Source organism: Chiloscyllium punctatum, chromosome 40 (genome assembly GCF_047496795.1).
Source record: "Chiloscyllium punctatum isolate Juve2018m chromosome 40, sChiPun1.3, whole genome shotgun sequence".
In the NCBI taxonomy this organism is placed as follows: Eukaryota; Metazoa; Chordata; class Chondrichthyes; order Orectolobiformes; family Hemiscylliidae; genus Chiloscyllium; species Chiloscyllium punctatum.
In genome coordinates, this window is record NC_092778.1 from 18,915,531 (window position 1) to 18,941,076 (window position 25,546).

Below are 25,546 nucleotides of genomic sequence, written 5' to 3' on the forward strand. Positions count from 1 at the left end.
CTGGGCACCGGAAGTTCCGTGCGTTGCTGAGGGAGAGCGCCGAGTTAGGCCTCAGGGTTTTGCTGGAGTGTCTTCCGTCACTTATCTCTATGACATAGTTTGTTTCAAAATTTATCACCAAACGCAAGCTGCGATCTTAAAACAAACCACTATGTCTGCTCAGGCTCAAATGAGAGCGATGTTGGACCAGTTAATGGGCACCTCCAGGGACGGTAAGTGCGTCTTTAATGTTTTCGGTGCCTGTCGCCTCTGTTTTCCAGAGCGAGTTCTCATTTTGAAATCAGTTTTCGTTAACAAAGCCACCCATTCGCCGCTAACCCGAAAGAAAAGAAAATGCAATAGTACCCAAGGTGTGGTTCACTGTGAAAGGGGGAACTAATCCAGTCCAGGCTAGGCCACATGGATCATTGTAGGCCTCATACACTGCCCAGTATTGGGGCATTCAGCTGGAGTGTCACCATCCCAGCTCACCTACAGACTAAAATTGAAAGTAACACACATCTACAGAGTTGCTTACATAAGGTCCACAGTAACCTGCTCTAAACGTGGAGTGTTGCTACTGAGTAAAAGTTAAGTCAGGTTTTAGTTTCTGTTTTAGTTGATTTACAAGATCTTTTGTTTCCTCACTAAAGAGTAGCATTACTGTTGGAAAAAATTGCAAACAAACATAAATATGGTTGAAGAAAATTAATACCTCTTGCAATCTGTTCCAATGAGGTGAGTCATGCTTCATGCTTATATCTCTTTAAGGAGAAAGCTCATTTATAGTTTGATTTTCTCCTTGCCAAACATTTTAAATAGATTCTAAAAGTGCTGCAATACCATTTTTATGGAATTGAATCAATAAGAAGGAGAATGCACTTACACTATGTGATGTCCATGTGTTTGGTAGTTCTTGTATTCAGCAAGACTGGAAAATGTTTCCCTTTATTTCTAACCAATAAAATAAATGAAGTGAAGAGATGATGGAGTAATGTAATGGGGCTAGAAAACACAAATTGAAGTGCAAAAGAGATTCTATGAAAGCTGTTTGAGATAGATGTTATTGGGTCAATACCGTTTTGTGCCTATCAATTTCATAGTCCTTTACATGATTGCATTGAAATCTTTGTGCTTTTAAGCTTCTGAAAGACTGATTTAATTTTTTGAGTTGTACATTCATGTATTATATCATTAGGTTGCGTAGTTTCAACGTTTGCAAAATGTGTTTATTTCTGTAACTTCCTATCCTACTCCCACACTTATACGTATTACACAGGCAGAAAGATCCAGTATAACCCTTCGGAGCTTGAAGCTGTACAACAGATCTATAATGTCTGGTTCTATGCTGCATTTTCCCATGGAAAGGAAGAGTTACTCCAATGGTCCTTGTCAATTATAACATTTTTAAAATAAAAAGTCACCTTTTGAAGTTTGAATGTTTGTTGCATCTTTTGTGAATCCAATATGTGACTGATTCACTATAGTTTCAGCTTCTAGAGGATTCCATTGATGAATGTTCTTTTGACGTTAGAAGTGAAGAATTAGTAAGCTGATTTAAGTTGTTAGGAGAAACCCCTTTCCAAACAAATTCACGTTGGCTTTTTGTATCTGTTCCCCCATCCCCCCAAAAAATGCAGGAGCCCTATTTTAGTACTAATTTTATCTCAGTGATGGTTACACTTGGGTACTGTTGATTTATTTTCACCACATCCATCCATTGTAATCCACTGATCAAATTTTTTTGTCTAATGTTGAGTTTTTCTTTAAACAATCTTAGAATAGCTAACTTATGTGATTAATTTTAAAAACTGAACTTCTCAGAAGAGCAAGATTTATTCAGCAAATTATATTCGGGTGGGCTGGATGGTCCATGGTAGATTTTGAACCTCTGGTAAATGAGATTGCAGCTCCTTTCAAAACATTCTGTTTTAAATAGTTTTTAAGGTACAATGGTGTTTTCTTACTTGGTAGAAGAAACAAAAGCATAATATCAAAGTGCTTGCTTTTGTCCTCTGTTTCCTGTTCTAAATTGAAAAGTCACTAGCTGTTACCTGTATGTTCCTGCTTAGGTTTTTTTTTGATTTTAAACAATTGAGTGCAAATTTGTGGTTTGCACCTAACTTCAGTTTTCTTGCAGGAAACTCAGTTATGTTTGATTTAGTTGCATTTGAAATTTGCTTCCCATATCTCTGTTCATACAAACTGAACAATTGTGGCCCCTTGTTTTATTTATAAAGGTTCAATGTATCTTTGCCTGCCTACATCAATCTGCAAGGGAGTTGCAGAAAAGCCTCATGTTCATCGAGCCGTGAGTCATGAATAATTTTTAAAGCTGTTATGAATATCAAAAAAGTGTTTGCTTTCAGAAGTAATTAATATAAACAACATAGTTGAGACTAAATATAAACTGCATACAGTGGGAAACACTACAATGGTATTGGAATACTTGCAAGGATAAAGGAATGATATTTGAATATTACACATTTATATACACAATGGCATTAAATTGTCACGTAACAGTTAAACTTTACTTTTATTCTTTGTATCATTCCTGTAACTACCTTACTACAGGTGTGGCCCAGAAAACCTTCCCCTTTTAAATTTTTTCCAGCCAGTCAGAATCTCTGCAGATGAGGCACAAAGATTGAAGATGCTGGGTGCTACCTTATGGATGCTCACAGTGTGTATACAAACCCTAACCTGAGTTCTTTTTCTGAAAGTGTTGAGCTTGCTATGTGCTGTCAGTAAAGCAAGCTGCCCATCATTCTCTTAGAGTGCTGAAACCTGTTTAGGCATTTTTTTTTGCGGTTTTTAGAAGAAACAATTGTATGCCTGTTACGGCATTTTCTGTGTGGTCTGATCAGAGTATAACGTTCCAGAGGTCCAAGATTTAAGAAGAGTACATTCGCAAGGTGATGCTTAATGAATTCTGTGTATGTTCTGTGAAGAATGTTCCTGTTCTGCAGTAAAGATGGAGAGGTAGTCACATGATTGCACACAAGAAGGCATTAGCACAGTAAGTTGGCTGTAAAGCAGCCTGGTGATAAGTCCATTTATTCAAAAACCCTTCTGTTCAATCTTGAGCTCATCAACTTTAAACTGCCTTGTTTCAGGAGATGCAACACGACAGCGTGTGAAATTCTCAGATGATAGAGTTTGCAAGAGTCATCTTCTTGGTTGCTGTCCACATGATATTCTTTCTGGAACGGTATGTAGTTTTGCTTATTATTCTTACTGTTTTGGATGAATGCAAAAAAGCGTGGATAATGCAATATTTTGATACGCAGTTTCTGTTTAATCTAGTACTTCTGGTGTATGGTTTCCTTCTGCTCCCAGCTCTAAGAATGTTAGCTTTCTAACATTAGGAAAATAGAATTTCTCAGTGCGGCAATAACTTAATCTTTGTGAGCAGTTTCCTTTAAGGTCAGTGGGACCGCTGTTATATCACTGCCCTGACATCCAGTTAACAACTTTTCAATGGTATGTTTTAAGCAAAATTAGTGTGGCATCCCTGTTGAATGTTGCTGTGGTATTACTATCATTGGAGGAAGTATTTGCTAGTTTAATTGAGCTAAAGTACTTACATTAAATGTCCAATAACTGCTCAATGGTTTTAACCATCAGATTTATGCCTCGCTATGTGCTAATGTTCTTGTAATTTTTTTATCTTTAATAAAGTCAGAAGAATTAGAAGCTGGAGTTGACCATTTGGACCTTTGAGCTTGCACCCCTGTTCAATTCCATCTTCAGTATCTTGTGTCCTTTCATTGCCCTTAGTAACCCAAAATCTCCTGACCTCTGAATTGAATACGCTCAGTGACTGAGACGTTGCAGCTCTTTGGGGTAGATTCCAAAGCTTTACTGTTCTTGGAGGAATTTCTCTTCATCCTTGTCCTAATGGCCAATCCCTCCATGCTGAGACTGACATGAGAAGACCAGAAGTGGGCACAGTACTTACTTATGATGTGGCCTCACCACTGCCCTGTATACACTTGATCTTTGCAATCTGCTGATCTGTGTACTCTCCGATGTGATTCTCCTCCTCCTCCTCTTCTTCCTCCTTCTTTTCTCTGCAGTGGACAGGTTTCAACAGACTTGTGCAGTACTTTTGGGTTCATCGGTGTAGATGAAGGATTCCTATTTTGGGGCAACCCATGGTTTTGCTGTCTGTGGGAACCAAGTGCCCCAATCCCCTATGAATAATAAGAATTGGATATAGATGTCGTAAGACAACTTTACTTTGTTATCAAGTCCTTTGTAACAAAAAAGCAACATTTCCATTTGTCCTCCTAACTAAATGCTCTACCTTTGTGTAATTTCCATGATTCATGACACACAGACTTCTTGAGTGTAAGCGTTTCTCTACTACTGTTCAAAAAACTGTTTTTTGATACTTGCCTCAGGAAGTGGATAGCGTAATGCTCTGCTACAGTAGATGTCATCTGCTAGTTGTGTGCTCACTCTCCCTAACTGTCTTGTATTCTTCTGTAGTCATTCTCAATCCTTCTCACCACTTACCTTCCCAGTTAAATTTTTATCGTCAGCAAATCTGGATATATTTTACTCAGTCCCCTCAAGTAAGTCATTATTACAGATTGTGAATCATTTGAGGTCAAATAATAGATCCTTGCAGTATGAAAACACATTAGAATTGGGAATTCTATTGTGATTTAATTGTCCTTCTGACATTCCAAAGTCTGTCCACAAAGCACAAATATTGTGATGAAATCCTGTGTACTTGCCTGGATGAGTGCATCTCAAGCTTGACACTAACCAGGATGAAGCTGCCTGCTTGATCAACACTCCGCCCACCAACTTAATGTTCCACTGCCAAGTTCTTTGGCTGTATCATTCAAATTTCAACTTTACCGCCTATAAAGATAGCAGGCACATGACAATGGCAGGCGTAAATTCCCCTTCAGATCACCATTTGATACTATGTTCCCATTGCTCATTGTCACTGACTCGAATCCTGGAACATGCCAACACCATTGCAGATGTCCTCGCCCTACATTGACTGCAGCAGTCCACCACTGCTATCTCGAGGGTATTTGGGGATGCATTGTAAATACTGGCCTTAAGAGAAACATTAATGTCCCAGAAATGAATGAATAATCCCTTATTTGTAGGATTGTAGACTATAACCTTCAATTTATATTCTATGTTCAGCCTAATTTATCAATCTTTGATTCATTCTCCTATATTAATTCCAACCTCCTTTCAACAGATTATGTCTGTTCCCTTCCAAACCTTGGAAACTGTTCTAAAAAGTAACGTCATTCTGAAAGATCAAAACCATTGGACTCATTGCTTCTGCAGTGACCTTTTTGTTTTAAATCCTATGTACAAGTCATCAAATCTCATAAATTAGTATCCCATTAGACATTCTCATAAGACCTTTTTTGCCTCATTATTCAGGAATGTGTTTTGTGTCTTCAATTTTGAAGATGGAAATAATAGCTTTGTTTTATGTGTGGTGCTTTATTTTTTAACCCCATTATAATTTCAGTCGCTGAATCTAATATTGCAACATTGCAGTTGTAATACGTGTACAGTTATTTAGGATGAAAGCAGTTTGTCTCTAACATCAAAATTGGAATATTGTCAATTAAGAGTAAAATTGTGCTTTTCCTTTGACTCTGAGTTGAGGTTTTAAGCCCTAATCTCCTACAAAATACTTCCACTTCTGTGATATATGTCACTGCCTTGCTTTAGTTACGGCAGATTCAGTGATTTTGTTGGTGTCCTACCTGAGCTTCACTTTTCACCAGTTCGAGCACATCCAAGCACTGTCTATGCCCTTGCTCATATAGGGACTATTTGTTATGTCTGTTTGTTGACATGCCATTGTCTCACAGTACACATGTGCCTCTGTTTAAAAATTCTCACACTCCTTCATGATCTTTACCCTTATTATCTCCCTCCAAAGCAATTCTGGTTAGCTGAACAAAAAATTGAAATGCTATCATTCATTGAGTTTTGGTTGTGGAAAGGTTTAGAGAGATATAGTTCCAGGTCTGGTAGGTGGAGGTCATCTATTATCCACTTGAATTGTAATATCGGTTTGAGGGTCTCAATGACTTATTCTTGTTTCCAAATCCGAGCCGCCTCAATTTCCAGAATCCTCTGAGTACTTGGTATTCTACCAACTCTGATTTTTTTGAATCACCCATTTCTTTTGTGTCATTTTGGAATTTACACTTATAGCTGCCTTAAACTCTGGAATTCCCCCAACAAACCTCTACATTTTCTACTTGCTCTCATTCTCATCCCTTGTGTTGTGTTTGCATCTTTCACCAAAACTTTGATTGCCACTCAGAACGTATCCCTCCTCTGGCGGTTGTTAATTTTGGTCTGATTTATACTTCTGTCAGGTGTCTATATAAATGCTAATTGTGGACAGGCAATAGGGTGTTCTTAAATGGATTTTCAATAGATAACATCACAAGTCTACAATAAGAATATTCATTTCTTTTTACAAACGGCTCGCTTGTTCTTAATATTTTTTAAAGAATTGTTGAAATTATGCAAACTGTATAATGTTGAACATTTTGTTGTAAATGAGCAAGCTTACAAAAATGTGATATGGAAATTTTAGTGAAGTCTGTGGAATTGGTGTTTTGATTATTGTATAAATGCTGTAATAGCAAGCATTACATTAAGTGTTACAAAGTACCGTACCTTGTACATTTGTATGTAAACACATAGGACTTGAATTTTAAACATTATAGTTAATTTTAGAATTCTCTGTTTCCTAGCGCATGGACCTGGGAGAATGCACAAAGATTCACGACCTCGCACTGAGAGCCGATTATGAAATTGCTGCAAAGGAAAGAGATTTATTTTTTGAGTTGGATGTGAGTTACCAAATATTTGACTCTGAATTAATTAAGCTTTTTCTGATGTAATGGCAAGCACTGAATCTGTATTTTAACAAAGACATGAAAATTGCAGAATATTTTTGTGCAATATGGGAATAATTCTATCCTCACTGGCCCTCTATTTTGGCATTTTTGTTTTGTAACTAATATCAAGAAGCCAGGTCCTTGGCTCACTGGCTGTTGGTGCTGCGACTTTAACCTTTTTCCTCGATAGATTTTTTCACTAGTGGTTTGGCATTGCCTTCCCTACTTGGGGAGACGAAGAATGTATTGAATCTAGAATCCTCCGCCTAGAATGGGAATCACACCCATGCTACACTAAACCATGTGTCAACTGTGCTGAATGGCCCAAATTCCATCAGGAGATACGTTTTTAAAAAGTAATATTGCACCTTTCCATCTTTACCAAATATCTCTGAAACAGAACATAACGTTAACAATATGGTCACCTTAAATTTATAAGCCTGCGCCTTTTCTTCTAACAGGGTAGTGTAACGTTTAAATCACTGAACTCTTAATCTAAAGAATTACAAAGGGACTAAAGAATCAATCTACTAGATTAACAATTTACAGATATGTGTTCAAATCTCATTTCTGTTGTGAATTTTATTTCAGCTTAATTAAATATTGAATATAAAAATTGTATCATTAATGATGACCTTAAGGCTGTTGAAAGTGTCGCTGGTAAGCAAATGACTTATGAGAGTGAGTCTGCTGCCCTTGCAGCCTGTGTGACTGCAGATCTGCAACATGATTGCTCGGTTGAAGTGATATGCCAAGGTGTTGGGGTAAAAGGCTGTAATACAGTGCTAAGTCATGTTCCTTTGGAGAGCTGGTGCAGACATGATCACTACATGGCTTGGAAGGAAGCCATAACACTTCTGTGATGTAGCACCCTTTGAAACAGTCACTCCTTAGAACTGAAATGCTATGGGAAAAGCTACAGTAATAAAGCTTTCTATTCTTTTTATTTCCATTTAATACTGCTCAATAAATATAAAATTACATGTTTCGAGCAGGTGGGAAGGTGCAATTCAGCACCAACAGAGGTAATGCATTTTGGTAGGAAGGATAACGAAGAGCAAATCAAGTTGAATGGTGCAATTTCAAAGGGAGTGAAAGAACAGGAATATCTAGTGGTGTTTCAATATAAACTTTTGAAGGTAGTTGAGCAGGTTAATACACTACTTGTGTTAATAACTGCAATTCTGGGCATTATAAATAAAGATAGATTACAAAACTACGAAGTTGTGCTTAAATCATGAGAGCAGTAGTTTAGCCCCTGCTAGGGATTTGTTTAATTCTGGGCACTGTACACCAGAAAGAATGGAAAAAAGCTTTGGAGCTTTGATGATGGATTTGCTCGAACAGTGCTGGGTGATGGAATCATTTCTATGCAGAGAGAATGGAGAAAGCAAGGCCCTAGGAGGATATCTGTTTGAAATTATTAAAATTGTTATGGATTCTACTAACACAAATAAGAATAAACTGTTTCTACTGACTGAGGGAATAGTAACTCCGAGGTGATTGACCGGAGAATCAGAGCAACATGATAAAAAAATCTTTGCTTTGCAATGAGTAGTTAGGATTTGGAATGGCATTGCCTGATTTGGTTCCACCATCTTAACAGTAATATATTTTAAAATGAAATCTGATAAACACTTTTAAAAGAAAACCTTGCAGAGATATCGTGAAAGACTTGGGAATTGGAACTAATTGCATTGTTATTTTGTGTGAGCAGCACCATCTGCAAGTAAGATTTCCCCAACACAATAAAATGCATGACCTCCATAAATGCAAAGATAGGAATGTGTGCAAAAACGAAAATTCAGATTGCCCTGTAGAAACAAATCCAACCACAGGACAGCAATTCCATACACACAATGGCAGCCCTTCTACACTCAGATATTTTAATCTGTCTCATTGTCCCTTGAAAATCCAAATTTGTGAAACTTCAGCCTCAGCTCTTTAAAGGACTGATTGGGAAAGGAGAATTGAATTAAAAAAGCAAGTGTTCTGAGAGCAGTAAGTAAGCTGGATCAAGTGAACTGAAAGGTTTCCTTCTCTGGATATTTGCAAATCAGTTGGGTGCCCATGTTTCCAGCCCACGAGTTATCAAATTTATTGAATTCAGTTTCACAATTTACAATGGTTCAGTTTATTTGTGACCTTCAGGTTTAAAGTCCAGTGCCATAACATTAGGCTTTTCTACCACGTAAGGTGCTGTGTAAGGAATGCTAATAATAAATGGACCATATTTATTTCTCCGCTTTTGAATATAGAGCATTACATGTTTTTATTTTTGTGTTGGTAGCTTGCTATCCTGATGCTTAAAGTCGGAATGTCCAATTTTCTTTGTTTTTGTCAGCTATTTGAACCTAAAGATGAACTAAAAAGCCATGTCCTCATTTACTTGTATGCACTAATTATTGCTGATATTAATTAATTTTGGTATTTCAATGAGGCAACAAGTCTGACCAGAAATATTTTCAAATATTCGAACTCTCAAAAATCAAAAGGTTAGACCAAAATTACAATCCCTTGTTTAATTTATTTCTTTTCATAGCTCCTGAAACCCTGGTTCCAGATCCACTTTTGAGATTTTGAGTTATCATTGATAGACTGCTAAATATTTCTTGCTATTATTTGTATTCATTGGGATACACTCTTTCAGTAATGAATGGATTACATGCCAAAACCTAAAAATAAAAATGCTTTTGTATTGACCTCTGCATAGGTTCAAATAATGTTTTTTCAATCCCAAGGCCATGGAACATCTTGAAAGTTTTATCGTTGATTGTGACAGAAGAACAGACATTGCAAAGAAGCGTTTGACAGAAACACAAGAAGAAATAAGTGCTGAAGTAGCTGCTAAGGTATATTCCAATTTGCTTCCACTTGAATAGGTATTTCCATGCTCACCTGTGCGATTTGATTAGTAAATTAGTATGGGAGACTGGAGTGTGCTATGTACTTTGTTTCAACTCTTTTGTATTTGAACTTTAATCCATCTGACTAATGGGATTAAAATCTCTTACTTTTCTTTGCCTCATTTTGAAGTTAACTTTCTATTTTCTTTAGTGTGTCCACACATACATATGAAGAAATTGAGTGTCCTGTAGTACCTGCTGAAATGCTGTGAGGCAAAATGCACTTGTAGTTTTATATGGAATATATTAACTCAGTACTCAATGAACATGGTTTCACAGTGCAAAATTGCTATAACTCGGTGGCTGAAGATAACATACTGGTTCAATTGTTATACTTCTCATGTTCAAAACATAATTTTGCAACTACATAGGATTTCCTTAATCTGTTTAAGCTGGGGGTTCTTAATACTGCAAGATGAATTTTTCTACTACCTACCAATTTCCACAATTTAAAAAAAAGAGCAGCCAACAGAATTTTTATTTCGCAGATGTGCTATCTATTTCTCTGCATCGATACGGATGATCCATACTCTCACCTGAACCAAACGAGAATAATTTTAAAATCAGAGCCCATTTCTAGTTGCTACAAATAAATGCCTGCTGTGTCCAAAAGACCTCCTGAGGTTTGTCCTGTCCCAGAAAAATAATCTAGGTATTACTTGTCACTCCTTGTCTCTCCTGTGGTACCTTTCAACTGTTTTTTTTTTAAAACCTCTGGCTCAGCTCTGCAGAATTTGTGCTTTTCCTCATAGCCATCAGGTGGGCTGTATGTGCTATAGCCACTGTGTAAGCATTCTATGAATATCAACCACTATTTTCTGGGCAGGGTTTTATTTCCAAGCATTAAGATTGCTGATGTTGCCAAACATGAAAGCTGAGATTTTGTGGTCACTGGTACTTGCTGCGGCTGCTGTAGAAGAAAGTTCCCTGTAAAGACTTAACCATCTCTGAGACACAATTTCACCTTTCCTGATATTGTTTGAATGTGAAGCTGTGTTAAGAAAATTTCCAGATGTCCAGCAACTGGACATCATCAAGTAAAGTACGCACACTTGTGTTGAAGGTTTCTCAGAGTGTAGCTGAGCAAGTAACATGCATGGGCTATCCTTAATTTTGCATTCTGTAAAGTGCAATATAAATTAAATATTGGACCAAATATGTTAGTTGAAATGTAAACTCAAAATTATGTTAAAAGAATTTGGCTATGATACCTTCAAAATGTTTAATTACGAGCACATTTATTCATATTTGGTATAATCTGTTCCAGATATAAAACTTATACACTTGGTAAAAGTTTGTGTAAATTGAAACCAATGTGCTTAAGGTTGGCACTGCTCAATTTGTTGCTGCTCTGAAAACCGAAGGAGCTTGCAGTAGAATAAATACATGTTTAATTTTTGTTCATCATTACCTTAAGCCAACAAGCTACTGCACTTCATTAAGAGGCAGTGTTCAGCAACTGCCATGAATCTCCTCAAAGTATTCAGCCACAGATTTCAAATTTCTTCATAAAACTATACACAAAATGTGGCCTTGAGGTGCTGTTGCAAATGATCTCCTATCTTTTGTCCATAGTGTAAGGCCTGAAGTTCTAGAATTTTGAATTTGTTTTACAGGCAGAAAGAGTGCATGAACTCAATGAAGAAATAGGAAAGCTTTTGGCTAAAGCTGAACAACTTGGAGCTGAAGGAAATGTGGAAGAATCTCAGAAGGTCATGCAAGAAGTAGAAAGAGTACGCACAAAAAAAAGGGAAGCAGAGGTAAGTACTATTTCGCAATACTTTAAAAAGATCTGTTAATGGATAGCTGAGAGTTAATCTACTGTATTGCAACTGGTGTTGGGGATGTGTATTCTCTCTTCTGTATTTCTTCCTGATTGTCTGGATTCGTGCATTGAAGAACTGCCGATGTTTATACTCCCATTGTTGTTTTTTTGTCTATCAAACTCTTAATTTTTGTGCAAATCTCAATTTACAGATGAGATCAAATTGGGCTGGCATAATCAATAATGAAATTAGTTGATGATCAAAATTGGCAAATGAAGTTAAACAGATTAATGAAGTAATATATCTTGGGCTAGAAGAGCAGGGCAGTAACTTATTGAACATGCACAAGTCTTTAGTTTGGCAAATGAACAAAGGATTTTGCAACATAAATGCATAAATAATGTAAAAGTTGCAGAACAAGTTAGCAAGGTCACTTGCAGAAAAAAAAGTAAATCCAGCATGAGAGACTTGAAAAGTAAGGAACTTGTGGAAAACTTGCATTGGTGTTGATTAGAGCTTGGGGCCACCCTACCAGTGTACTAACATCTGTATAACTATTCATTTCAGTAGTATTTAAGGGGAAACTAGACTGACATGTGAATGGCAAGAGAATAGATAGTTACAATAGGAAGGTGAGGATGCTCATGTGGATTCTATGATAAACATCAGCACCAGCAGGACCAAAACAAATTATGGAACTTGAAAATTTGTGGTCCTTTTTTTGTCATTTTTGTGATAAAGTTAATACTGGCAATTTTTTATGTAAACGTGAACAGAATAAATTTGCACCTTCAGAATCATGACTTTTGAGGATTATGAAAGATGTAATTTTGAAGAAAATGACAAATACAAAAGATTTAGTTTTAAAAAGATTTGATTTTCTTTTTCTTAGTCTGTTGGTTTGGTTTATATCAAAGTTGATTAATGGTTTGATTTTAAATTAATCAATTGTATGTTTATAGTTTTTTTTCTGAATTTAGAGTTATTTTTAAACTAAGCTTGTGTCTATTAGAACTCAGGATTCCAAGTAAGCTATACAGTCCTTCAAACCTTCAAACATGTCATTTGATCTGGAATTGAATAGCCTATCCTTCAATAATTATCAATATATCAATCTCCTGTTTAATATTTTACAACTGTCAAAATATTAGAAGCTTGTGCTATCTTTTGTGCATGAAGTATTTCCTAACTTTACCTCAGCAAGGTTTGACTTCTGATTTTTTAGGTTGTGCTTCTAGTCAAGTACACCCAAGTAGCAGAGAGAAGTTTTTTTATCAAGTCACCTTTTAACCTTCTAAATTGCTAGTTTGCTCAACCTCTCCTCATAATGAACCCATACACTCCAGATGTTGTTCTAGTAAACCTTTGATTCACTTTGTTGCAGAGCAACTAGTGCATTAAGCTGCAGTGACCAGAAATGCTCCCTCCAAGTGTGCTCTAATCAAAGTTTCATACATCCCGATGTACAGATGCTTTAATTGGAAAGGATAATGTCTATTAATATTTTAGATCATTTTCTGATTCTGTTTAACCGATTTTAACCCATCTACTCCATCTCCAAGTGTCTCTCGACCTGTATTGTTTCTTGCTTTCCACCATTCCAAAGGTATCCCATTTCATCCTTTTTAGCTCTAAAGTGGAAAGCTAATCATTTGCCTGCATCAAAATCTATTTGTCATGCTCTCATCCATTCACTTAATCTGTCAATTTCTCTTTGTAATTTTGTGCTTTCATTTACAACACTTAGAAGTTAATTGTACAGAATACCAGTTGTATGGAAACGCCATCTTAGAACAAAGAAAATTGCAACACTTGGTCAGACCCTTCGGTCCTCCACTGATCGAGGTCCTCTATCTAAACTTGCCACCTAGTTTCTAAGGGTCTGTATCCCTTTGCTCCCTGCTCATTCATGTATCTGTGTAGATACATCGTAAATGACGCTATCAAATACGCCTCTCCCACTTCTACTGGCAACACGTTCCAGGCCCCCACTCACTTTGAACTTGTGACCTCTGGTAGTTGAATTTCACAGTCTGGGGGGAAAAGCTTCTTGCTATCTACCCTGTCTATACCCCTTATGATTTTGTAGACCTCAATCAGGTTCCACCTTCAACCTCTCTGTTTCTAATGAAAATAATCCGTATCTATTCAACCTCTCTTCATAGCTAATGTCCTCCATACAAGGCAACATCCTGGTGAATCTCCTCTTCACCCTCTCCAAAGCATCCACATCCTTTTGGTAATGTAGCGACGAGAACTGTACGCAGTATTCCAAATACGGCCGAAACAAAGTCCTATACAACTGTTATATGACCTGCCAACTCTTGTACTCAATACCCTGTCCAATAGAGGAATGCATGCCATATGCCGTCTTGACCACTTTATTGACCTGCATTGGCACTTTCAGGGAACAATGAACCTGAACACCCAGATCTCTCTGTACATCAATGTTCCCCAGGACTTTTTCAATTTCTGCATAGTTTGCTCTTGAATCGGATCTTCCAAAATGCATCACCTCACATTTGCTCGGATTGAACTCCATCTGCCACTCCTCTGCCCATCTCTCCAATCTATCTGTGTTTTGCTGTATTCTCTGACAGTCCCCTTCTCTATCTGCTTCTCCACCAATCTTGCTGTCATCTGCAAACTTGCTAATTGGGCAACTGATACCTTCCCCCTAATCATTTATATCTATCACAAACAACAGTGGTCCTTGCACAGATCCCTGTGGAACACCACTGGTCACAGGTCTCCATTTTGAGAAACTCCCTTCCACTACTACTCTGTCTCCTGTTGCCCAGCCAGTTTTCTATCCATCTAGGTAGAACACCGTGGATCCCGTGCGGCTTCACCTTCTCCATCACCCTAGCAAGAGGAACCTTATTAAAAGCCTTCCTAAAGTCCATGGATATGACATCTACAGCCCTTGCCCCATCAATCAACTTTGTCACCTCCTCAAAGAATTCTATTAGGTTTGTAAGACATGACCTTCCCTACATTAAACTATTTTGCCCATTTTCTTCCAAATGGGAATAGATCCTATCCCTCAGTATCTTCTCCAGCAGCTTCCCTATCACTGACGTCAGGCTTACCAGTCTATAATTATCTGGAGTATCCCTGTTACCCTCCTTAAGCAAGGGGACAACATTAGCAATTCTCCTGTCAAGGATGCTGCAAAGATAATCTGTTAAAGCCTATTTCCTCTCCTGCTTCCCTCAGTACCTGAGGATTTTTAAAATCTTTTTAAATGACTTTGCATTTTCACTTGATTTTAAATTGTAAATCATTAAATTACTTACTTTTATGTAATGCTTTACCATACAAACCACAAATTGCACTTGGAAATAATTCAATGTAAAGCCACACATACTTTTTATTAGAAGAAATCTGGAAAATCAGTAATTTGTTGCAAAAAATGACACTGGCATTCATTTTTCCAGAATTAATCTTTTGTCCTATGAATGTTTCAACAATTAAAAGAACGTGATTTTGTAAAATAGGATATTGTTTGGCTGTGCTCCTTCAAAGTTCCTGTAAATGGTTGCTTTTTGGTTTTTCCCCAAAAGTTGCAGGCTGGTGTTTCTCTCATCTTGGGCAACACATTTTTAAAAATTCAGAAGAGCAGTGGCACAGGTCTTTTTCAAATGTTTGGACAGATTCAAGTTTTCCTTATTTCTTGTTTTGTGTAGGATGAATATAGGAATTCAATGCCTGCTTCTAGCTTCCAGCAACAGAAATTGCGCGTGTGTGAAATTTGTTCTGCATATCTGGGTCTTCATGATAACGATCGTCGGCTTGCTGATCACTTTGGAGGCAAACTGCACTTGGGGTTTATTCAAATCCGAGAGAAATTAGATCATTTGAAGGTAATTTTGAGACCCTTTTTGTGCTGGAAAGTGTAGAAATGCATAATTGTATTTTTGGGATGTACGTTAACAAAGCAATTTTCTCTTCAATATCTGTGATTTATTTTAAGTCAAAAAGTAGTAATGTAGTATGTAATGTAATGTAATTATTTACTTCGCTTGAAGAAAGTTTCCATATATCATCATTATATGGATGCATTTATCTTTATAATAATTCCAACCAGGTAAATATTTTGGGATTCTCATTGCCTCCTTTGTTTGCAATTGTAGAAAATTGTTGCAGAGAAGCAAGAGAAAAGAAATCAGGAACGCTTAAGGAGGCGAGAAGAAAGGGAAAAAGAAGAAAGGATGAAAAGGAAGTAGGTTAAATTGCATTTAAATTTGAAATGCAAATCTGACTTGTTTACGATTTGTGATAGGAATTAAACATGGGAAGCATTTTTGGATGCTCTTCACTTGGTTCACAGCTAAAATGCTTTATGGAAGAAACATTGATTTTACTATGATTAATCCTTATTATCAGTCGCTCTGAAATGGTTTTCTAAAGCAATGCAAAGTATTCGGCTGTCTACACTGCCCAGTATTGTTCTCTAATTGAAGTATTAAACATTGCCTTACAGGTCCAGATCACGTAGCAGGGATCGCAGGAGGTATGTCTATTATATGGTATTGGCATTTATGGAGTAATGTGAAATTTTTGAGAAGGCTGTGTTCAAGTCCCATTGCAAGTCTTAAGCTCAACAATCTATGCTGACGCTCCAGAGCGGTGTTGAGCAAGTGGTGTATTGTCAGGGGTGCTTTTTTATCAATGGAATGTTAAACCACAGCCCAGCTTTAGCGTCAAGTAGAAAAAAGAATCCCATTGATACCCTTGGAAAAGAACAGAGGAGTTAACTCCAACGTCCTAGCTAATATGTATCCCTTAATTGACACAGTGATACATTATCATGATTTTCATATCACATTGCTTAGAACATGCTATATGTGAATTGCCTGTCACGTTTCTTATTTTAAGGAAGCAACTACTTTTCAAAGTATGTACTTGTAAAACTCTTTAAGGTATCTCATGTTCATGGTGTGCACTGTATTTTTTAAACAAGCTCTGTGATCTGAAGTGAATGCCAGTATCCCTAAAGATTACATATATTGGAAATTGTATTCTTTGACATTACTGTCTCAAAACTGCCAGCTTTGAATTTGAATCAATGAAGTGGGCCACTTTGTCCTGAATGGTGTGAAGCTTCCTGTTTGTTTTTGGAGCTGCATTCATCCAGACTACTGGGGAGTATTCAGTGATACTCCTGACTTGGCCTTCTGTAGAAGATGGCCAGGACTGGAGGAGTGAGGAAGTGAGTTACTCTCTGGTCTCTAGGCTCGAACTTCCCTTTGTGCCCATAGTATTTATATGACAAGTCCAGATGTGTTTCAGGTCCATACTAAATTAGATTAGATTAGATTACTTAGTGTGGAAACAGGCCCTTTGGCCCAACAAATCCACACCGCCCCACCGAAGCGCAACCCACCCATACCATCTACCTCTTACCTAACACTACAGGCAATTTAGCATGGCCAATTCACCTGACCTGTACATCTTTGGACTGTGGGAGGAAACCGGAGCACCCGGACGAAACCCATGCAGACATGGGGAGAATGTGCAAACTCCACAGTCAGTCGCCTGAGGCGGGAATTGAACCCGGGTCTCTGGCGCTGTGAGGCAGCTGTGCTCACCACTGTGTCACCATGCTGCCCACGGTGATGTTAGTGGGAAATTCATTATTGGTAATGCCATTGAATGTCAACAGGTTCTGCTTACATTCTCTCTTTGGAGATTGTCATTGTCTGACACTTGTATGGTATGAATGTTACTTGTCAGCCAAATCTCTCATTGTTCTGGTCCTGTTGCATTTGAACATGGACTGCTTCAGCATTTGAGGAGTCATGATTAGTGGTAAATGTTTTATAGTCATCAGCAAACATCTCTGCTCTGAAATTATGTTGGAGGATTGGTCATTATTGAAGTAGCTGAGATAATTGGATCTAGATTAATTCCTGCAGAGATGACCGCCTTCAGGCAACTACAACTATCTTCCTTTTGTGCTTGGTATGACTCCCAACTATCACAATGTTTCCCTTGATTCCCCCGACTTTAGTTTTGCTTGAGTTCCTTGAAGCTCTGCTCCATCAAATGTGGCCCTGACGTTACAGACAATCACACTCACCTCACCTCAAATTCAGCTGTTTTATTTATACAGTCAGGTGATCAAGGTAAAAGCCAAACTGAGTGTCAGTGAGCAAATTGTTGATAATCGAGTGTTGCTTGATAGCACTGTTGATGACACTTTCTAACGCTATTCTTAATGATGATCGAGGATTGACTGACGCTGGTAATTGACCGAGTAAAGGTGGCTCTTTTCCATCCCTATAGAACATAATGAACCAGATGGATTTTCACGGGCATCATTAGATGTTTTTAATTCCAGAATTTTTTAAAATTGAAATTTCACAACCCGCTGTGGAGGGGTTCAAACCTGCATCCACAGTACATTAGCCTGTCTTTTTTGGATTCCTAGTCCAGTGACAATATCACTATGCAACTGCCTACCCCATCGCACTGTCTCACTGAGAATTCAATAATTACAGCTCCTCTTTCAAAGCAAAAAGCTAATATCTGATGTTTGTTTGATTAAGACTTCATCAAATTCCTGCATCTGAAAGCACTGTGTAGATCCAAATTCAGTTTTAATACTAGAGTATACACTCAGCACATTGCAGTTCAAGTTCAGCTGTCCTACTTAAAGAAATAGGAGCAAACCAAGTGGCCATTCAAATCTGCTCCTCGCTTCAGTCAGATCCTTACTGGCAATTTTATCTTCATTTTCATGTTTAATTCCTATGTCCCTTTACTTCTTTTGAGTCCAGAAATTTATTGATCCCTGTCTTGAATAATTTCCCTGACCACTGTGCTCTGGAGTGGACAATTCCAAAGATACTAAACCAAATGAAGAAGTTTCTCCGTGGCTCAGCTGGAAACAGCCAATGGGCTGAAACTATGTACTCTAACTCTACATTTACCAGATCCACTCGGTGTCAGAATCTTGTGTGTCTTGTTGGCTTGTTCATCGAAATCCAAGTGAAGAGAAGGAGAGCTATCCTACTCCACCTTTCGTTGGATTTTTGTGTCTCTATCCCCTCCATTCCAACTGCCACACGCACAAAAGTACCCGCATCCCTCGTCCCAGGAATTAATCTAACGAATCTTCATCCCTTTTAGGTATGGAGATCAAAATTACGTGCACTTTTCTTTAGACATAGTTTGATCAAAATCCTGCATTGCGGAAAGATTTCCGCAATTTTGTAGACTAACGTTGTAGTAAAGATTGATACACCACTTGTCTTTCTAATGGTTGTACCTGCACTTTTATTGTTGTTTCATGTACGAGGATACCCAATGCTATTTACTGTTTGTCACTATTGTTGTGTTTTTCTGTTCTCTACACAAATGAAGATCACTTCTAGTGATGCTGGAAATGTTTTCATATGTCTCCACATTACCAATTAACTATTAGTTAATTTATACTTTCAAAATGCTCACAGATCAAGATCACGTGATCATAGGCGGAAACGTTCAGGCTCCCCCAGTCACGAGCGGCGCAAATCAAGATCCAGATCCAGAGACCGTGATAGGCGCCGAAGACATAGGTCCCGTTCACATAGCCGCAGCAGAGGACACTGTCGCAGCTCAAGAGACAAAAGCAGGGAGAGGAGTTCAAAGCATAAGTAAGACTGGTGAAATTTTTGAATCAAACTAAATTTCTGGAATATTGTTATAAATCATTATAATAGTAATTTAGTAATTCTCCTGTTGAGACTGCAGTGGTTATCACCTTTTTTTTAAATTGCTATGACCTGTACAGACAGGTACAGGTTCATTTGAATTCATTTCTATTGTTGAGATTGGGAGTCTGTACACAGTGAACCTGAACACTGGTTTTATATGTAAAATGTTGGCAAAATTGTTGTTCTGATCTAAGTAGTTGAAAGACTGATCAGTTCGATCATCTTTAATGTGTGATGCATTGTATTTTCCACTTGGAGATTTGTAATTCTTGCAATGCTTCAGCTGTTCCACTACACTATCTATACTCCTGGAATTGTAAAGCAGTATTTTGAATCAATTTCCTTTCCCCTGAGAGCCAAAATGTTACAGTGGTGGTTTTGTTTGTATTGTCATGCGTTTTTGATTGTCTTTTTTTAACCTTGCCTACAAGAAATGTAATTACAGAAATATGGGTAAAGTTTTATCACAAGCACAGGTCGTTTTAAATTAGGCTATTGTGATTGAGAAATATTTTGTATTTAGCTGTACTTGTCTCTAAACATTATTTACAAGAAAAACTTACCTTTTCAAAATGGCAGACTTGATGCTTGTGCTAAAATGCTTGAATACAGTTTGGTGACTGGTAGTTTATTTTCCTTAGAGAAAAAAAAGGGGTGAGGCCCAGCAATACTTAAAGCAAGCAAATGTGTTTATAAACTGATTAGATTGCCTAGCTCTTTGATCTCAACTTCATTTGTCAAGATTTTCATTGCAAGTTGTCTTTGGTCCATGATATGCTTCAGCGCTTACATTCCATTGAGAAGAATCTTCCTTTATGAGACATAGATTTAAAATTCTTCCCAGGTGTTGCATTGTGTTCCTTGGATGCTCAGGACACAGTAACTTTTGGGTATTGTATTTTATCAATTTTGGGGTATAACATTGGCCTTGCAAACTAGTAGAAGAGGGCTTTTATTTTCCCCCCCAGATCAAACAATGGGGTATAATGGATGGAGATGGAGGAAAGGTGGCAAAGAATCAAGAGGGTGGTATGGAAGGAGGAAAAAGGAAAAAGTCAGGAGATGGCAAGGAAAATGAGAAGCAGGAGTGGAGTAGTTGGGGAATAGGTGATGTGGGGAGAAAATAGGAAGGGAGAGGGGAGGACCCAGAGCGTAGGTAATGTATACAGAGGTCAAAGAATCTAATTGGAGGGCAATACAGAAAAGGTGACCAGGCAAGTAGAGCGAAGTAGTGAGGCGGCAAGGGTTTGGGAGCGAGTTCAAGCTATATTCACTGCTCTTTGTGCAGTTTAAGCATTTTCAGAAGCTACCATTCAGTAATCAGACTCAGGTATTCATTACTCTGTAGGTCTTCATCAACAATTGCACTACTCAAAGAGTCACTATTTCACTATCAAAATCAAGGTGTTCAAGCAAGAAATAACGCAAGTTGGGGAGCAATTGCTTATTCAATGCTTTGCAATGTCTCAACGGTTTTTTATAGGGAGGGATTTCTGAATCTTTTCAAAGTGCACTGAAGAGGTTAAAAAAACATCCTCTGTGGGCATTCCTTGTTTAGAAACTGTTAACTCGTGCAGTTCCTTTTAAATCCAGGACCACTCGCTGTTTTTAGTGTAATAGATAACCATATCAATGTTGAGAGTAGCTTTATTACAATAATATTCTGCATGGAGTTAAAACAAATAAAAACACAATTTTTACTTTAAAACCAGTCTTGAACAGTCCCTCTGTCAACTTTATTTTCCCCTCTCCAAACATTTTTCTTCTCTCTTTATTTCAAATTTTAATTTTATGGTATTTGCCCTAATTATTCCAATCAATACTATTTCTGAGCCTTTCTTTCCTGTGGTGTATTGGCAGATTGTTCAACCATCTGAAGATGAGTGGATAAGGCATGAAAGCCAAGTCAATCACTTAACCAACATCCACAAGCATTTTTCACCACTTCCTTGATAAACTTACACAGGAGTCACTTTTTAATCATTAATCTGTGGACCCAGAAGCACTTAGACTGATGCTGGATTGCATTGGAATTGAATCTGGAGTCGTCTAATGTAGCTCCATACTTCACATGTTGGAGAATTTACCTTATGGGTCGTTTTGGAAGCTGAAATGCTGGTGGTTTGTATTAAATAATAGTGTTGTTTTTCAAGGTCTTCAAGGGATCGATCTCCTAGGGGAAAATCAAGAGATAAGGATCGAAAGGAGAAGAGTTCTTCAGAAAGGAAACATGAGAGTACAAATGGGAAGTCAGAATTTAATGCAACAAGTCCAGAAGAAAGGGAAGCTGGTGAAATTTGAATTAATGACTGAACTAAATAGTTAATGTAAAGCTCTAAACCTGAAAACATTCTTACAGTCGTCTTTGAATTTTCCCATGTTATATATGATTTCTGCCATTTAAAAACTTCTCATTGGCAGAGAAAATATTAGATTTCCATAGCTGCCGATATATATTGTTTTCCTGTAGTGTTACAGCCTTTCACTTGGTTCAGTTTATTTATGAATATTAAAACAAGTGAGTCCAAATGGTTTCTTTTAAATTTGTTATCTTTTGAACTAGCATGGAACAAAGCAACTTTAGACTTTTCTAAGTAAGTACCTTTCAGCAGTTTAGTTAACACCCTCTAACAAAACTTCCTCTGTATATTTGTCTCTCCAGTGGGGTATGTGGATTTTGTAACTGGGTACCTGACTACATAAAGGCCTTGATTTCAGCAAGAATTCACCTTGATTGTTGCAATTTCAGTGGAAGAATTATTGAAACGACAAGTGTTATGCTGTCTTTCAGGCTTTCTGCAATTCTTATGCCTAAATTGCAACAGACCAGGAGTGATCAAAAATCCTGTTTATTTTCCTGGTCGTCATGCTCATTTAAAGAAACTTTTGATAATTTTGGGAAATGAACTTCATAAATCTAAAATCTAATTGGCATGTCCTGGTTCTGAATATTTTCATCGACCAATAATCTTGCAACAATTGAAGTTTGAAGACAAAAAGATAGTGAACTTGCTTTGAGGTCCAATTTGTTAGGAACAATTCAATTAAGTTTGTTTGGGTATGCATAATTCTTGAGGCATAAACATTTCTGCAAATAAAACAATTATCATTTGATCCATTAAAATAAGTTTTTAGTTGAGATCAACACTAGTTATCCCCAGAGTCTGCTTTTACACCATCCTTTTGCATCACTTTGAGGTTGTTTCTAGTGAGTATTGTGACAAGAATGATAACATAAGTCAGGCTATCAATGCATGTGAGTTGGGAGTCAGGGAGAGGAGAACAATAGCACTTGCATTTCTTGTGATGTGATGTTTAACTTCTGAAGGTTAAAGTACCCCAGGGCACATCAAATTTAATTTACCTTGTTCATATCAAATTTGAAATGGCCTCAGTTTGCTGACATTTCATAAATTCATTTAAAATCCCATTAATTATCAAAAAAGCCAAGCTGTTGTCAACACTCTTCCAATATTAAAGTTTAACCAGTTGAGCCTGGCTCAGTGTAACCCACAGCAAAATGCAACTTGCTGTATAACTTGGATCTGCCAGCAGCACATAATTCCTAGACTAAATGCAATGTTAAATGTAATAGAATGGCAGCAAACATGAATTGTAATCCATTTGAATGTCACTATTTAGTATGACTTTATTTATGAACTGTAAAAATAGAGCATTCCAACCTAGGTAGCATTTTATTTGTTATCTAATGCTTATAAGGCTTTTAGTTGTAAAATTATTTTGTTGCATGTTCAGGATCAGCGGCCAGAACCATAGAATTACTATTGCAGATTCTACTGTGCTACTTACAGTAGAAGCAAGTTCAAAAACATTTGGTAATTTTAACAGCATTTTATTGTGGTGCATATCAATTTTAAGACATTACAGGTCTGGTGTTTTATTTTACAAGGTTTTGTTCATTGACATACTCTAGAAATGTGAGCTTTTTGTGTTTTAGGTTTTACTTTTAACAAGTTTATAGGATGGAATTGATTTGATTAGTGAAAGTAATTAAGAGGAAGTAGCTCTTATTGCATTAATAATCAATAAAACCTACATGCAATTTGTTTTTTTTTGACACGTTTCCAAAGTTATATAGTGAAATGCATTTTCTTCCAACAATCCATCCTTTGTATACGTCAATAAAAAAATTCCAGTTTCATTTTCCATACTGAGAATGATGAAAAAAAATGTCATTTTTCCTTTTTTTAAAAAAAAGCCCTTGGTGAAAGTTATGTTCTCATCAACAATAAAGGGAAATGGTTAATGTCACTCTTGCCTCAATATTATAAAATTATTCAAACAGTTTGAAAATATCTGAAAATGTCAGACTTAAGGCTATTCCAAAGTAGAATAATGCCTGCTATCAATCTAGCACACTGGAATTGCTTTGTGAATTTGCTTCAGGATACAAAGCAAGGAGTATAATCCTTGTTTTGCAGTGTCTTTAGGACTTTGTTCAGTTGCATTTTTTATTCAGTTTTTCTTAAGAATGAGACCGACTTGTGACAGAAGATCTGAATCCCCAAGGAGCAAAACTTGATCATCCTTCAAGTTCCGAATTGCTTTAGCGCCAGTTGTCAATACAACCTTTCTTTTGGTTTAGAGGGAGTGTTTAGTGAAGCTAAATCACTTCGCAGTTACCAAAACTATAGAATAAAAGTTTTGGAGTTTGGTTGTGGCTTTGATTTGAATTCACATCCTTAGAAATTTGTCAAATGACAATTACACTGTTATTTGTCACTATTTCAGATTTGCCAACAGAAGCTTCACACCAGTGCTGCATACGATGTGCTGATGTCAGTGCAGATTTCTGAAACATAGAGGAATATTTAATTTGAGTTGATTTCATTTAACTATATCTGAGTGTGGAATACTCCAATGTTCGTGGGGTAGAGAGCAATTAAAAATGCTTATTTATGAGTTTGAATCACATCTTTTTCCGAGTTTAAGTTTGTTTAACTTTGTCAATCCTCTTGTTTATGAAAGGGTTCTTCAACTAATTCATTTAATTCCATTCTGCTTGTGTTTTTAGTTTCAACCTTGCACTACTCTGCTATTCCCATGCACTAATGTGACTTGTATCCAATCCTATTTATATTTTGAACATTTTTGTCAGCAGCATATGTACACAAGAATTTTGTTGCATGTTTTTCTGGAAAGATATTGATCTGCTGTTCAATTCTTGTTCTCTTCCCTAGAAACCTGTTCATAAGTGGCCCTGCATAAGGCACACACTTGCTTGTAGTTTCTAAATGATAATAGCAGTGGGAAGCTGGGTGTACAGAACAGTAAAGGTGCCAAGTTCAAATGCTAGTCTTGATAAAAGACTAGAAGGAATAATTCTAACTTTACAAAAAAAGGTCTTTTTAAGCATCCAGTGCATAATTGGAGTTCTTGTACTTGTCCAGTCTCTTAAATGTGTCTATTCTATTTACAAGTTCAATACTCTTTGGCATTCTGGGCAAAGAAATTCAGTTTCTTGGTGACTTTTTGACAATCGCCTCAAGTTGTGCTATTCACCACAAGAGGAAACATTCCCTCCATCCACTGTTCTCAAACCTTCCAGGATGTTTTTTTAAAAAGAACCTTCGCTTCCCCCCTTTTTATTTTCCAAGAGGATATACACATAGTTTGTTTATTATTTTCCTGGTCTGTATACCCATGCCATTTCTGGTACGCTCCAATAAAGTTTTTCTTCACACTGTCCAGTGTCCCTCTACCTTTTTGTTTTTATAATCTGCTGGCCAGAGCTGTACACAATATGCTAAATGTGATTTAATTAATGTTTGGCACAGGTTTAGTATATAATTAGTAATTTCAATTCTGTCCCTGTGTAAATGAAACGTAGCACTTGGTTTTATGGAGCTATAGAGGTCTACCGCACAGATTCACCCTTCAACTGTTCTGATCCTACTTTCCAACACTTGGCCCATTGCTTTGCATGCCTTGGACGCCCCTGGTGCTCACCTTCCACCCTACCAACCTTCGCATAAACCAAATCATCCGCCGACATTTCCGCCACCTCCAAACGGACCCCACCACCAGGGATATATTTCCCTCCCCACCCCTTTCCGCCTTCCGCAAAGACCGTTCCCTCTGTGACTACCTGGTCAGGTCCACGCCCCCCTACAACCCACCCTCCCAACCTGGCACCTTCCCCAGCCACCGCAGGAATTGCAAAACCTGCGCCCACACCACCTCCCTCACCTCCATCCAAGGCCCTAAAGGAGCCTTCCACATCCATCAAAGTTTTACCTGCACATGCACCAATATCATTTATT

At 37.4% G+C, this 25,546-nt stretch overlaps 1 protein-coding gene across 3 annotated transcripts; it reads left to right on the forward strand.

Moving 5' to 3' along the window:
• Positions 1–24,969, forward strand: luc7l (LUC7-like (S. cerevisiae)). Of its 3 annotated transcripts, XM_072559427.1 has the most exons (11): positions 94–212; positions 2,220–2,290; positions 3,096–3,190; positions 6,741–6,839; positions 9,629–9,739; positions 11,410–11,553; positions 15,249–15,425; positions 15,696–15,784; positions 16,046–16,075; positions 19,020–19,202; positions 21,416–24,969. In XM_072559427.1, the coding sequence occupies exons 4-11, from the start codon at positions 6,744–6,746 to the stop codon at positions 21,561–21,563; spliced, it is 978 nt and encodes a 325-aa protein (XP_072415528.1). In that variant the 5' UTR covers positions 94–212; positions 2,220–2,290; positions 3,096–3,190; positions 6,741–6,743; the 3' UTR covers positions 21,564–24,969. The 3 variants fall into 3 exon arrangements, with proteins under 3 accessions (XP_072415525.1, XP_072415528.1, XP_072415527.1); XM_072559424.1 differs by lacking the exon at positions 2,220–2,290 and having other exon boundaries at positions 1–212; XM_072559426.1 differs by lacking the exons at positions 94–212; positions 2,220–2,290 and adding an exon at positions 2,330–2,998.
• The last annotated feature ends 577 nt before the right edge of the window (positions 24,970–25,546 follow it).